Below are 15,803 nucleotides of genomic sequence, written 5' to 3'. Positions count from 1 at the left end.
GTGACATTACATGCTAAAAACATTAAAGGCTGTAGAAGTATTTCAGTATGGTTAAAAGCTAAAGAACTTCGATTTAGACACAATTTTAGAGGCAGAATTAAGAACATTATTGGGGGGTGAGGGGGAATCTGTCAAACTGCCTTCCCTGGGACAAAGCCTACACCTGTTTCTCACCTGCCGACCCTGCACAGATTTTCCAAGTGAAACAGTGTTTGCCCTTCTGCCTTGAAACCCACCATGGGTATAGAGCACACATGGTCACTCACTCGCCCTTGCTCTTCCTGCAGGCAGAGTTCTGCTGTACAAGCACGTGTGATCTGAAAATGCCGTCCACGGGGGTGCTCTTCATCCACCCAACCTAAAGGCTACCTCCATGCAGCTAAAGGCTTCCGTGTCCTTCAACTTTCAGCCGCACCGAAAGGGTCATTTTCAGACATGTTTTGTGTGTTAAATAACTGCAAGTTTATTTAATGTTTGGGTACTTGCCAGGTATTTGTGACTTGGCCATTGTTGGAAACAGGATGCGGGGCTTGATGGACCCTTGGTCTGACTTACTATGGCATGTCCTATGTTTTAAACAGCCCTCGGTTTATGCGTGGAGACAGGTATTTTATAAAAAGTTGTCTGATGTATGCGCGTATCTTGCTTATGAAAATACTGGTGCATGTAATTCCCAGAACCAATTCCCCGAGACCTTCAACCAGGTCACCCACAACCCGTCACCACTGGCTCTAGATCCACCTCCCCTACCCAAAAACTGCAAAGAGAAAGAGGTCAGACTAGATAACCACAACTTGACTAGAGGTTTTATTGGCCTGCTCCATATGACAAGGAAATTGATACAACTTCTTTCCTCCAAGATGACTTATTAAATGTACTGTTTTCTTGAATAACTGTCTATTTCTGTATAACTATGATTATGTGCTGTCAATGCTGATAGATGTGTTAGGTCATTTTGTAATTTGTTTAATGTTATGAATGAATTTTAATGCAAACGGCTTAGATGTGGTTTGACAAACCGTATAACAAGATTAATTAATAATAAAAATAAGAGACTCCCTTCATGATCATACAGTAAATACTGGATGAGAAGCAAGTGGTGGTCTCCATGTTCATAACCTATAGCTAGATGCACATAAAATCCAAAACCACAAGCAAGAGGAGCTGGCAAGTCAAAATAAAATGAACAAAAGCCCAGTGATGTGAATTTGTTTCCTGACCTACATCAAAAAGCAGATGGGTAATTGTAGCGGTGCTGGTTCTTATCCGTGATTGGCGCCTACTACAGGTCAGAGGTCAGTGGAAGACCATGTCATAGAAGATGGTTCCCCATCCCCTACTAGCATCTAACAAAAGGTGGTCCGGGATCAACCACCAATCGAGACTGGACAGGGCCAGTTCCATCGATGGTAGCAACAGGTCGTAGGCCCCGGACATGGGATCCCAGCGAGAAAGAAGCGCTCTTTGTTAAGTTGACTATCCAACCGAGCTTCTGAAGCTGATCCACCACTAACCGAACCGCCTGCTTGCACAAGGCCTCCGACTTCGCTCGGATGAGCCAATCGTTGAGGTAGGGATGGATCAATATCCCTTGACGGCGGAGAAAGGCTGCCACCACTACCAGAACCTTGGTGAAAACTCTGGGGGCAGTCGCCAATCCGAACGGAAGGACGCAAAACTGGAAATGGTCTCCCAGCACCGCGAACCTCAGGAACCTCTGGTGCTGCTCCTGTATCCCAATATGGAGGTATGCCTCTGTGAGGTCCAAAGAAGCCAAATATTCTCCCTTGTGGACGGCCGCAATAACAGATCGCAGAGTCTCCATACGGAAACGTGGAATGCGCAACGCCTTGTTTACCTGCTTCAAATCCAGGATCGGTCTGAAGGTGCCTTCCTTCTTTGGAACCACGAAGTAAATGGAATACCGACCCGTTCAACGTTCCGCAGGGGGAACCGGGAATACCACCCCCAGGGCCTGCAGCCGGTCCGTTTGTGCTATGACTAGCTGCTTTTCTGGAGGACCGCAGGGCGACACCAGAAACAGATCCCGGAGCGGACAAGCAAAATCCAATACGTAACCGTGAGCTACAACATCTAGAACCCACTGGTCCGATGTTATCTTGACCCACTCCTCCCGAAATAGGGACAACCGACCCCCGATGCGAGGAAGGGAGGAATGGGCCCGCGCGCCTTCATTGAGAAACTTTGTTTGGAGTAAAGGTCTGCGAGGAGCCTGCCACGAAAGGAAGGCGTCCAAGATTGCGACCGGGATGTCTGCTGTCTCTGTGGGAAGGGACCCCCCCTTCCCACACGATACCGGCGATTGGCCCCGAAACCGGCCCCTGGAACTAGCGAAGGAGCGCGACTGCCGGTACTTATCCTCGGGCAACTTATAAACCTTATCCCCTAAGTCCTTGATGAGCTGATCCAACTCTTCTCCAAACAACAATTTCCCCCTGAAAGGAAAAGAACCCAGACGTGACTTAGAGGAAGCATCTGCCGCCCAGCGCCTAAGCCAAAGCAACCGCCTGGCCGACACAGCAGCCGACATCGTACGAGAGGAAGTCCGCAATAGATCATATAAGACAGCAGCCGTGTACGCCACTGCAGCCTCGACACAGTTAGCCTGCTCCGCTTCATCCGGAGGAAGGTCCTGGGCTGTAAGCAACTGCTGTACCCAACAAAGTGTGGCCCTCTGCACGAGGCTGCTACAGGCCGCTGCCCAGACTCCTAACGCTGCAACTTTGAAAATGCGCTTCAACACGACCTCCAACTTCATATCCTGGAGATCCTTCAGCGCTATACCCCCGGTCACAGGGATAGTAGTGTGCTTTATCACGGCAGTCACCGCCGAATCAACCTTGGGGATTTTTAGGAGATCCAAAGACTCAGGCGGCAGGGGATACAGCTTATCCATAGCCCTACTGACTCTCAAGGACGCTTCCGGGAGATCCCATTCCTTAGACACAATTTGAAACAGCTTGGGATGGAAGGGGAAGGTCTGTGGAGGGTCTCGGATTCCTGCTAAGGCCACATCCCCTAGGGAAGCATCCGCGTCCTGGAGTGGATCAGAGATATCCAACTCCTTCAAAACATGTGAAATCAAATGAGTCAGCTCGTCCTTACCAAACAAATGCAGGACCTGGGGATCATCCCCTTCCACGGACGCTGGGCCATCTAAATCGCCACTCCCAGCAATATCAGGAAATTCCGGAGTAGGATCCGGAGCCAGAGCCGCCGGAAGCTTTGCACCCCCCAGTGGACGGGAACCACAATTCCCTGCTTTCTTCTGGTCCGGGGCTACTCTGGGAACCTTAGCTGGAGTAGACCCCTTGTCTTCCCAGCCCTCCTGCGCTTCTAAAAAAGCTTTGTGCATTAATAGCACAAATTGAGATGAAAATGGAGCCGGCCTCTTTAAAGTGTCCCCTGCGGGACCAGAGGGAGGGTGGGTGGGGAGGGCTCCTGAAATGAGCGACTCCGATGGGCTCAGAGCCGGCGGAGAGGAAGGAGGAGCATCATCCTCCTCAGACGCTGCCCCCTCCGCCGACCGCGTGGTTAAGATGGCCGCCGCTTCCTTCTCTAATGGAGGCGGGGCTGCCGACCGCGCGGTCCGAACTTCCCCCTGCCGCGCCGACACCGAGGAGCTGCGGGCAGCGCTCGGCCCCCGGGAGGGTCCCTCGCCCCCGGGGAGACAGCGGGAGCAGAGACCCTCCCGGGAGAGTCGCGCCCCCGCCCCCCCACAGGCCGTGCAGGCCGAAGACCGCGGCATGAGGAGCAGAGGAAGGAAAGCATGCCAAACGCCAAGGTAAGCCCCTCGGGTGAACTAGCCACCCCCTTCGGAATCCCGGGACAGACGGATGTCAGGCCGAGGCTGGAAATAAAACGTACCCTGCCTGTCACCAACAGGCCTGACGGGTATGAACTCGTAATGAAATCGCTTTTTTATTTTTTTAAAACAGCAATCTACCAAGTAGCTACAGCCTCCTTCAGAAGCCTCAGACCTCTGGAATGGTTCGACTTGGGGGGGGGGGGGGTGACCGGCCCACCAGTAAACTCTCCCCCAGGTCCCAGGGAATATCTCCGGGCAAATAGCCTTAGGGCATGCCCTGCCAAGCCTGCCTTAGAAAATTGTCTGAACCTAATAGAAAGAACCGAAGCCTGCCTTACCAAGCTGACCGTACGAATAGGGAAGAACAGAGTAAGAAAGAAAACAACTACCTTTTTTTTTTTTTTTAAACTAATAGAAGAAACCAATTGATCTAGACAGTGGCAGTGCCAAGGAACCAAAAGAACCTGTAATTCAGGAAATAAATTTGCCAAGACCAGGACCGCAGGTCATGCCTCTCAATCTGCTGGAGTCAGAGAAAATACTGAGGGATCGCAGGTGGCACACCAGTATATCTAGGGGGTGCTTTTCAGCTTTTCTCTGACTCCATCTGCTGGAGGGGAGGCATAACCCAGCAGTCTGGACTGATCCTGGTACGTACAGGGAACTAACATTACTACAGCTCCCCCCACCCCCCCTGCTGTGCTTCAGGCATGAATAGTATCAAAAAAAACAGCAAGGACTTACGCCTCCAGCTCCTGCTTCATTTTGGCAAATTCATCTTTCGTCATGGAGCCTTCCCCCTCACCCAGCTTCTGCATCTTCTCTCTGGGTCCATCAAAGTCAGGCTTCGAGGGCGGCGGAGGGATCTGTTTAACAAATACAAAAAAAGGGACAGGCTCTGGAGCTTCATCGGAAAGGGAAAAACTTAACCGGCTCCATTTAAATATAGCCGGTTGGGTTTAACGTTATCTCGATGAGTGTATCCAGATAACTTAAACCTTAACCAGTTATGTTCAAAATATAGGATGTTAAGTACCAAAAAAACACCTCCCTTTTGGGCCAGAAGACCTCATTGCCATCTCCCAAAATCAGTAACAATGCTGTCAGGCATGACACCCTTCAAAAGAATGACTACACTGCAGGTCATAACAGCCAACATTTCCATGCCCCTCCTCCCATTTTGGGAAAAAAAAAAAGGCTCCGGCCCCCTTCTAACCCCCTATCCCTTCCCACCTCATAGAACTCTACAAATACCCTCAAGCCACCAGAAGCACATACATTTGCATCGCTCCCGGTCGTATTCAGCGGTGCTGTCATATTCCGCAACAGCAGAACAGTCAGCGTACACCATCAGCGTTGCTTTTGAAGGAATACTAAAAGTCGCTGAGATCGCCATAAATGCACCATACTCCCGGTGGCTTGGGAAGCTCTGGGAAGGGGGGGGAGGAGTTAGGAAAGAGCCCAAAGCTCACCTGTTTTTTTTCTAAAAATGGGGTGGGGAGTGTAGTGGCTGCTAAGGCTTTCAAGCTTATTGTCATTCTTTTGGCGGATGTGGGGGGAGGTGAGGGTTTACCTTTTTACTGATTTTGTGAGTTGGGGGGGGATTGGCCTGCTAGTCCAGAAGGGCTTCTTTATTTGGCACTTAACCAGCTATATTTGGAATATAGTCAAGATGTAAGCTATCTGGGCAAATGTACCCAGATAATTTTAAGATTGCTCTGAGGTAATTTTAAAGTTAGCTGAATATCGGCGTATATCTGACTAAGACATATCTGCGCCGCCCTGGGATGTCTTCGGACTGCCACCATCTTATCTGGTGGAGTTGTTGCCAGCTAACGATTTGGAAGGCAGAAGAAATACGAGATAGACCTGTCGCCTTAGGTTAAAATACTTTATTCGCACAATCGTTAAGAACCAAACTCTGGCCGAGTTTCGCACAAGCGGCTGCATTGGGGGCTTATGAGATGAAAGGCTTCTAATAATGCACAAAGATCATATCATAACCAATTGAGTTAGAAGAAAATTCAGTAGAAGCATTTCATTTAAAAGACGCTGTTCACCAAATTTCTTCTAACTCAATTGGTTATGATATGATCTTTGTGCATTATTAGAAGCCTTTCATCTCATAAGTCCCCGATGCAGCCACTTGTGCTAAACTCAGCCAGAGTTGGGCTCTTAACAATTGTGCGAATAAAGTATTTTCAACCTAAGGCGACAGGTCTATCTCGTATTTCTTCTGCCTTCGATAGACCATTTTATGCTTTGTTTCTTGGGACCAGCTAACGATTTAGCCAGATAACTAGGGGTGGTCAAAAAGGCGGGAATTGAAAGTCCTGGGGTTTGTCCTGCTAAGTGCCCTTTGAATCCACAGACCTCTAGATTTCTACAAGGCGGTCTTTATTGTATTCCTGTTTTGTTTCTGGGATCCATTTTAAGGACCTGGAAGTTCTTCCTTTCTCCTCCTTCCAGCTCCGTCAGAACGAGTGCTGGGATTCTGGCAGAGTGAGCCTTCATTCACAATCACCTAGAGATTTTTTCCACCATTTTTAATAGATCCCGAGGCCGGAAGCCACACACAAGGGCTCCTTACATACCCCTCTATCATGGGCTCTAAATAGTCTCTTAATGATGACCACAACTCCACTCTCCCCCCCCCCCCCCCCCCGGTGCTGTGAACACTACCTACACAGTATCAATTCCAGTTGACCTGGGGTGTGGAAGGCCAGTCCGTTCTGATAACATCTGGGCAAGACAGTCTGGGGAGAAGTGGCAGAGACTGCCATGAGTAGAAAGGGAAAACATGACTATATCAGGAAAACGAATCAATAAAATCAGTCACTTTGGACTACCTTGGATCCATCTAAGATCCAAAAGGCTATTAGCTGCCACACATGCGAACATTGGGTTTGATTCCCAGTTCAGCGTGCTGAAGTAACACAAAAGGGCTATGCCAAACAGTAACACCTACTGGGCAGTCATCAGACAACATGACAACTAGTTTCATGCCAGCTCCCCAGAAAACCATTCTGGGTCCCAATCCATTTTATACTACAGTGAGGGAATGTGCCAAAAAAAAAAAAAAGAAATTTTTTACCCAGTAAACTGATCAGACATCAGCTGAAAGTCTCATTTTCACTGGGTGGGTTTTGTAAATTTCTTAAAAAGAGAAGGCAAAGAGTCACTCTGACAAAGCAATATCTCCCATTTCCATTTATTTATCAAAGCCCCAAATCATTTCTCCTCTCGCCAGATGACCGACATCAAAGATTCAGCCCCAGGGCATCCTGAGGATTCTGCCACAAATGCAATTTGAGCCCATTCCCTCAGTTAACGCTCATCATTGCCAGTTTCGCATTTGTAAGTTTGCATCCATGAGCTGCCTTCATGACACTCCACTAAGGCATGTGAAAAGGGACACAAATCTTGCCACAGCACGCAGCCTGAAGGAAGACACAACAGTGCGGCAGCTTACAATGAGTCCAGCGTACTCCTGCGTTTCCACCAGAGCATCATGCAGCCAGACAAAGTCCTCGTGCAGCCGCGTGACAGAGAAGTCAGGGCTCTGAAAGTTGGAGAGTGTCGTCTGAAAGAGAAACCAAACCTTAACAAGACAGGAAGAGACAGAACTGTTCAACTTCTAAACATTTTAAGGCAGCTTATCTAGAAAACAATGGTAAACAAAACAAAAAAAAAGAAAAAAAGAAAAACCAATCTGCCAGAACACCGAGCCATAGGGAACTGCCCCAGCTTTCCAGCATTCAATTGCTGGTCAACACATCGTTCACCACCCTCCCCACCATCTGTGTACTTTCTTACACGAGAACAGATGCTGAGAGAGTATCATCATCTCTGCAAGGCTCTGAGCTGGTTTGCCATTTCTGTCTGAATATCTAGGAACAGGGGTTTCAAGAGTACATACATAGCACTGGAGAGCGTAAATTACGTGCCATAGCAACATCTGCCCTCTAAATCACCACAAGCCAAAAAAACAGCTGCCAGAGATCTCCTCCCTCCGGCTTCTCCTTGGAGCACAGTCTGCATAAATAGGATCACAACTAATCTTTATTGCACCCATGGATGGCCAGGTGGTAGGGAAGACTATGAGAAAGGGGGAACAGGCAGGGGTGGTGAGAAAAGGACCCTTCCCTTCCACCATGCCCTTTTGTATGTGCAGCAGCAGCACATCTATGAAATGCAAAATCTCATGAATCCTTCCACTGGCAACTGGCACCCCTCCCCTATCATTAACCTCAAGACACGCTGCGGCAGCACCAAAACAACTTAATGTTCTCACATAACTTCTACCGTTGAACCCCCCCCCCAAGAGCAATTCACTCTTGCAGTTTTATCAACACTGGTTGTCTGTCCACTTGGCAGATGAGAATCAAAATCCCAAACCGGCTGTCAAATTTAAGAAAAACTGTCTCGGTAGTTCCCGAGGTAGCCTAGGATTTTTTTTTTTTTTCGTCAAGAGGCCTTGGGAAAGAAATCCGTGAGCATCAATATTAATGCTCAGAGACAGACTGTACTATTGAGACAGTCGCTGCTTTTAGCACTCATATTCACAACAGTATGGTATCAACATAAACATGTCAAGCTTTTTTTTTTTTTTTAAAGACAGAAAATTCAATGTTAAAAAATGCATAAGTATTTAAATTAAAGTTGTTACATTAATCATCATTTTGTCAAATGGTTTCCTCCAACGCAATTATAAAAAAAAAAAAAAAAAAAGCACAGTTGCTAGAAGATTGCAGAAGCCCAGCAGACATAGCATGTTACAGGATCAGGAAAGCGAGCACACACACAAGTCAGTACATGCAGAGGGTATGATGTGTTTTCAGTGTGTACACGCCCACATCTGATCACAAGGGAATTTATCAGCACTTTCTATCTATCGACAGCATCTACTTCAGAAAGGCACAAAGAAAAGAAGAGGAGAACGACGGGGGAGAAGGGGACATCATCCTTCTGAAATACTGATCTCCAAGTGGGGCCTTCTTGAAATCCACATTCGCGCCAGTTAAAAATCAGTGCATGCGGGGCATTGCCAGCCAAGGTAAACCCATTAGTACAGTATTTACTAAGGTTATAATGCACTTTAGTAAATACCACACTGTCGTCAGTATTCTACATGCTTTTGTAAACAGGGGTCCGTATAAATTACTATGCAGATACCCCTTATTCCTCATGTGGGTGCTACTTCAAACTGCACTCTCAGGATTGGCCAACATAAGGAACAGGAGTTTGAGACAGGAAATTAAGCCAGTTCCCCTGCAAAGCATCAAATGCTAACAATGCAGCAGAGCCAGTAACTAGTCTTATTAATCAACAAGATGCAGTGACCTCCTAAAGCCCATCTGTGTAATGTACATTTAATAAAGTCATTGTATGTAAAAACACTAGTTTTTTGTTTAAAAAAAAAAAAAAAAAAAAAGAAGTAAACCAGAACCATCTTGCTTCCTGACCTATGAAAACCATTCTGATGATTTGATATCTGAAGCCTTGATGCTTCTTAAGTAAGAGCAGCTAAACCTGCGTAGTTCCTCTGTCCTTCACCCTGGCTTCCCGTCCTTACCTTGGTGTGCACAGTGAATTTCACTTTGTCTCTTTCGCTGAGTGCATCAGGAATGTCAATCTGAAGCGAAGGATCCATGTTCAGATCCACAGACACAGAGCGCAACTGAAATCACAAAAGAAAAAAAATATATACATGTTTCTCCAAATGACGGCATAAGAGTTCAGCAGGGGCTGGTATGAGGTTCCTGGTCGCCCTAAGCAGCTTCAAAATTTGCCACTCCTCCTCCATCATCTTTCTACTGGCTTTGCTAGCCCCATCCAACTCCTGCTCCTGCTGAGCCACCATCTCTGCTGCCCTAACTCACCCCCTCTCCTTCCCTCCCTCACCAGCTCAATATCTCTGCCACAGCAGGTAGCCACAGATAAAGTTGTGCAAGTATGAGACCGCAGAGACTGTGCACCACTGTACACTTGCAGTCCTCATGGCGCACTGCCTAATCTCCCTCTGGGATGTGCTTTCAAAGGAGGGAGGGAAGTTGGGTGTCACGGTGCCCCACGGACAGCGAGTATATGCCAGTGGCTCGATTTCAGCAGTCGTACACTTAACACAGCTTGATCCAGGACAGCGGCAGCAGCAGAGACAGAAGCCTGTGGCGGCTGCAGCAGAGGAGCGTGGGACACTTTTCAGGTCTCCGTGCTGCCTTGAGAGCCGTGCTGATCCCGACATTCAAGGAAAATATGAAGCAGCACCTAATACTACCACCAACTGTGTCTTCTGGACAAAATCTGCAGGCCTGCTCTTTGATAGTTTAAAAAAAAAAAAAAGAGAGAGAAAAAGCCACCACCAACTTGAAACTCACCATGAAACCTAAATTATAAAGAATATATTGCTGACCATAATTATAATTGAGATGGGCAAACCATGTCATGGTACCATGCATCAGCTGAAACTTACAGCAGGACCCTATACAGGAAATCTCCCCTCCTCTCCTAGGGCAGGGCCCCCACACAGGAAAGCACCCGTCCCATCCCCCTTCAGGGCAAGGCTGTTCAATCACAGTCACAAGACAAACAGCACAGGACAAAGAAAAAAGCTTATACTAAGCTAAAGTCTCTCTCTCTCTCTCTCCAGCTTCCCCTCCTCCCTGCCCACACTTGATGGCAATGAACAGAAAACAAATACTAAATTTTGAAGGTTTTGTGGCTGCTTCACAGACAGAAAGAAAACTGTGATTTCCATAAACCAAAATGAACACATGCTGACAAAGTGCCTCAGAAAGTAGTAAAGCTTTTTATTATTATTACTAAAACTTATTTTGCCAATTTCATAGCACCCTAAACCAGGGAACTATAAAACAATAAGCCCCATCCCAAGAGAGGTTACAGTCTGTGGGCACCTGAGGCAATGAGAGAGAAAAGCAAGTTTGCTTTGTAAAGGATTTTCTGCAGACAGCAGGATGAATTAGCTATGGCACGTGGGTGAAGTCATCATCTGACTGGCTGAACAGACCCTTCTCTCGGAGCTCCATCAGTTTTACGGAGCTCGCAAAAGTTGTTCCTGCACGCATGCTCTCTCGTGAGCCCCTCAGTTTTTTTATTTTGAGAGCTGAAGTTTTAGTAAGGCAATCAACTCTCCAGAGAGGAAGGTGGCTAATAAGCATGGCTAATTCATCCTGCTGTTTACAGGTAAGCAAACTTACTTTCTCTGTCAACAAGCAAGGCTGAATTAGCCAGGACAGGTAGGGAGTCCCAAACTGAGGGGCTGCACAGCATCCAGCATAGCAAAATTAGAAAAGGCAATCCAGCCCACCAGTGGAGAGTAGACTGCTGGCTGCACAAAACTGCTTGTCCAAAACTACTGTCACCTCTTGACGTGCTGTCCAGACTGTAGTGGGATGTGAAGGCGTGTAAAGATGACCAAGTCGCAGCATCACAAATGCCTTCAACGCAAGTGGCCGTGAAGGAAGCCACCAAAGCCACCACGGCTCTCACTTGATGAACCTTGTAAGCCACCTTGTGCTTACAAGTGTGCAATGCAGTCTGCTAGCCAACTGACAAAGATCTCTTGGCTATTGCTACTCCTAGTCTAATGGGATCAAAAGATACAAACAGTTGAGAAGTCTGCTGATGAGGCGGAGTCTCTCAAATAGCATGCCAAGGCTCTCCTAGAATCCAAAGAGCCTTCTCACCTTTACACACTTGGCCTTGGAAAAAATGTAGGAAGAACAATGGCATGATTAAAATGTAGGGACCTTTGTTTTCAGTTTTCTCCTTTTCGTTCTCTTGAGCATCTGTCAGTATTTAATATAAGAACAAACAAGAGAAATCAGTGGGAAAAAATGACTTGTCATTTTTCCAAGTAAAAATATTTTTATTCTTGTAGTAACAGATACTGATAAATTTCTGAGTAAAATAAGACAGAAACTGAAAACGAAGGTCCATATTAACATGAAAAGGTGATACCACTTTTGGAAGAAACTTATGGTGAGTAGGCAGGACCACTCCTGTTGTGGAAGAACTGGCGATCTGGTGAATAAGAGACCCACGCATGCAATTCACTGACCCTTCAAGCAGCCATGACAACGATGTACAGCACTTTCTATGTGAGCAACTTTAAAAGTCCTGACTCCAAAGGTTCACACAGAGGTTTCATGAGCTGAGTTAAGATAGCATTAAATGTCAAGGTACTGGAGGTTTAGTAGCAAGAAGTTTGGAATGCTATAATCCCTTCATAAATTTGGATACCAATGGATGACTAGAGCTTGGTGCTCCTTCCACTTGCTGCTGGTATGCAGCAATGGCACTGAGATGCACTTTGACGACATAACAATGAAGAAAGGGAAAACAAGGACTGGAGCAAGACCTTTGGGCTACAGGCGAAAGGGTCCAGAGAGTTGACCTGACTCCAAGCTGAAAACCTTTTCCATTTAAAAGCTATGACTTTCTAGTTGAAGGCTTCCTGGCCGAAATTAAGACATCTTCCACATCCTGAAGGAGCAGAGAGGAAACTATCATACATTCAACATTTATGCCATGAGGGCAACAGAGGACAGGTTCAGGAGACACAGTGTGCCTCTCTCCTGCGTGATGAGATACAGAAAAGTCCTCGCAATCGGTGGCATCGGTGGATATGCATAAAAACGACCAACATCCTACTGTAGCAGAAACACATTGGGAACTGAATCATATCTACTTATAAGCATGGAGTAGAACCTTTTGACTTTCCTGTTACTCTATGAAACAAACAAGTCGATTATTGGTTGATCCCAGAGGACTAACAAACTGTCAGCCACTCATTGATCAAAGGACCACTTGTGCAGTAGGACTCGGCTGAGACGATCCGCCAATGTGTTTACGGATCCTGGAAGGTAGGTCACTTGCATGTGAGTGCCATGACTTAAAGCCCATGCCCAGATCCAGACAGACTCCAGGTGGAGGCCAAATGAGCCTGTGCCCCCCTTGCTTATAGAAACATAGAAATGACGGCAGAAGAAGACCAAACGGCCCACTTAATTTTCTGTTTGGATCAAGATTCCCTTTCCTTCCAGTAAGTGAGAGGAAGCCTTTAGTGCCTAGCAAATGGCACACAGTTCTAGGAGTTTGATCAGAAGACCATGTCCCCTGAGCATGAACTATACCAGTATGAGCTCTCCATCCCTGTTGGAGGGATCAGTGGAAAGAGTCACTTAATGAGGCAGAGCCTGCAGAGGAAGGCACACATTCTGAACGGTTTCAACCACAACTTAAGGGATGTTTTCATTTTGATCATCACTGAAATGCGATGGAGTAAATGTTGCCTTTGCTGATCCCACTGGTATCAGAGACCCCACTGTAAACCTCATGTTCAACCATGTCATGTGGACTACAAGCACGGCAGCTGCCATATGACCAAGGACAACCAAGACAGTTCTTGCTGGAGTTCGGTCCCACTGAGGAGGGACTTCATCAGGCCTCTTAGCACTCCAGTCTTTTTGTTTGCCCACTCCTATGAACTGAATCCTCTGGACAGGGGTGAGGTTCAAATTGACAAAGTTGATCAAGAACCCCAATGCAATTTCAGCAATTTGAGACTATCCCTGTGACATATTAGAGATTTCTGAGTTTTTTTGACACACTTAAAGGCTGACTCCACCACTACAGAGTGGTAATAAAGCTAAATACCAAAACCAGAGGCAGCCTGCACCCTGTACATCAAGTCAAACTTGTAGGCTACTGGAAAACAAGCGATGGAATTCTGCCACATCCTGGACTGGATGTCTTCAAGCAATTTGTGCAATGGAATTGCTGTCAAGTCTGCAGAAGCCTGCAGAAATTGCAGGAGCCTGAAAATGTCCATCCTTAGTCTACTTCTTTTCTATCATTATTGCCCTGCACGTTTACCAACTTATCCCAAAACTTGGAATAGCAGAGATCAACAGGTGGGAAGGAATGCTTGGTAAGTCAGGCAGAGGATCCAACAGAATACTTGTTTTTCCTCCCCTTCTGTGCCCTGAATAAGGGGGGGGGGGAATCACTGATCCATGATCCCGATTGATAAATATGACTGAGGCAGAGATCTCTTTTGCCTTGGAGGGGACATGCCCAGGAGAGAAGCATCCTAGCTGAAGCTCCTTTCACATACTCAAATTCTTGGTGAGGCTATCCCACTGCCACAGGAGAAGGCTTGCTGGATGGTGGGGAGCAAATGCCTAGAGCTGACAACTCTTGTGGTGGGCAACACACTGGTGTGGAACCAGGAAGAATTGAACACTCCTGGAACACTTCTATCTTTGTTAGGAAAAGCTCCAGGGCCCCTCTCCTGTCCTCAAGAGTCAAGGAAGCAAAGAAATTCTTCAACAACTTTGTAAACTGGTCCATGGGCTGCTGTACCCTTTGGACCAGAGCTGGAGGAGAGACATCCTTTTCAGAAACCCATATAGGTTCCTCTGCCCTTTATTGAAATAGGGCAGAAGTATTCTGCTCCAAAGAGAGAGAGAAGCCACCAGCTCCAAGGTGTTCCATGTCGGCTGGACTGGACTTCACGCTGGGACTTCCACCATAGCCTTCTGCACTGGATGGCTCTGCTCTGGCACCTTCCTCACTGATGCCACAGTTAATTTTGTGAACGGAAATGCAATTGGTACTGGTCCGTCAGTCTCTGCACTAATGCTACTGACGGTGCTCTGGAAGGGCTGGGGCCTGAGTATTATAGACAGGCGCCATGGGGACTTTCCATGCCAAGACAGATGACAGAACTTGCGCCAGAGGGGCTCCATCTTTTACTAGTGCCAATGAATGTCCTGTAGCTGCAGAACCTTGACCATGAACAAGAGTTTGGGACATTTCTTTAAAGCAAATAAAGTCATCGATAAGGACCAACAACGGTCCATTTTCCTCAGTGTATGATCAGAAGTTCTCCTCACCAATTCAGAAGCTGGTTGCTCCTGCTCTTCCTTACATGAAAACCCTGAAAGAATTGTGCAGCTTGGTGCAGAAACATGTTAACCCCCAGCTGTCTGCTAACACAGACTTAAGTTTTACAGCAACAGCACCAGGCAAGGCAGTCCATTGCTGCTTATGCGGTGGAACTGCATTCTCTGGCTGAATTTTGGAACTCTGGTGAACCTCTAGACAGACAACTGGTGAATGGGGTACAAGATGAATTCCTGTAACCTGAACCTGAGTTTTCAAATGATGCAAAACATCAGGCTCTTGTAACAGCAGGTACAGGAGCACCAGCTTTGTGCACAGGGAATGATCTGAAAATCTGAGAGAGGTACCACCAGTTTAAACACTTGGGCATGATTTATGTAGCGGATCAGAATCTATCATGTCCAGTGTTGTTTCAAAGTGCAATTTCTCACCTTCCACAAGGTCTAAAACATACGGGAATGACAAGCTGTTGAAATGCATCAGCATTGTAAAAGTCAGGTGCATAACTGTTAGCCACTACCGAGCTCCAGTACAGCTTTAAATATACTTTCAAATCAATGATGCACACCTTAATTTTCGGTTTTTATTGTTCTTTATTTTTCCTTGGAATTTATCAGGGTTTATTATGACAAGAACAAAAACAGGAGAAAATGAGTTGAATAAAATGATGCCTTATTTTTCTGGGTAAATATCGGAGTTTATTTTGGCACACAGAAGCCAGGACAATAAAACAACATTAACTGATCCTCCCACCCATCTACTCAGCAGCATCCCAATCTCTACCCCCATCTCTTGCCTAGCATGTCCCCCTCTCTCTCCTCCCATACCACCAAGAATGAATCTCCCTCCCTCCCTCCCCATTCCGTCCCGCCACTCACACACTGCGTTTATCCTTACCTGTGGTGGCTCCGGGCTTCTCCTCTCTCTTTCAGCAGCACGCTTACTGAGGCTCCCGCGCTCTGCAGCACTGCACTTCTGCTTTGGTGCAGGGCCAGGGACCCTGCCAGGAAGTGCTTCTGGTGGACAGAGCCTGACTGAAACATAT

The 15,803-nt window shown here is 46.8% G+C and overlaps 1 protein-coding gene across 2 annotated transcripts in view; it reads right to left on the bottom strand.

The window, feature by feature from the left end:
* Positions 1 to 15,803, bottom strand: part of SNX5 (sorting nexin 5) — an 80,255-nt gene that overhangs the window by 40,371 nt on the left and 24,081 nt on the right. For both annotated transcript variants that reach the window (XM_029594474.1, XM_029594473.1), the window contains exons 2-4: positions 9,405 to 9,509; positions 7,302 to 7,412; positions 4,574 to 4,695 (exon numbers count right to left, since the gene is read on the bottom strand). In XM_029594474.1, coding sequence (XP_029450334.1) covers positions 4,574 to 4,695; positions 7,302 to 7,412; positions 9,405 to 9,509 — 338 coding nt within the window. The remainder of the gene's footprint in view (positions 1 to 4,573; positions 4,696 to 7,301; positions 7,413 to 9,404; positions 9,510 to 15,803) is intronic.

Source organism: Rhinatrema bivittatum, chromosome 3 (assembly GCF_901001135.1).
Source record: "Rhinatrema bivittatum chromosome 3, aRhiBiv1.1, whole genome shotgun sequence".
Taxonomy (NCBI): Eukaryota; Metazoa; Chordata; class Amphibia; order Gymnophiona; family Rhinatrematidae; genus Rhinatrema; species Rhinatrema bivittatum.
Note: the sequence above shows the minus strand (reverse complement) of the source record. Positions and strands in the feature narration are given on the sequence as shown.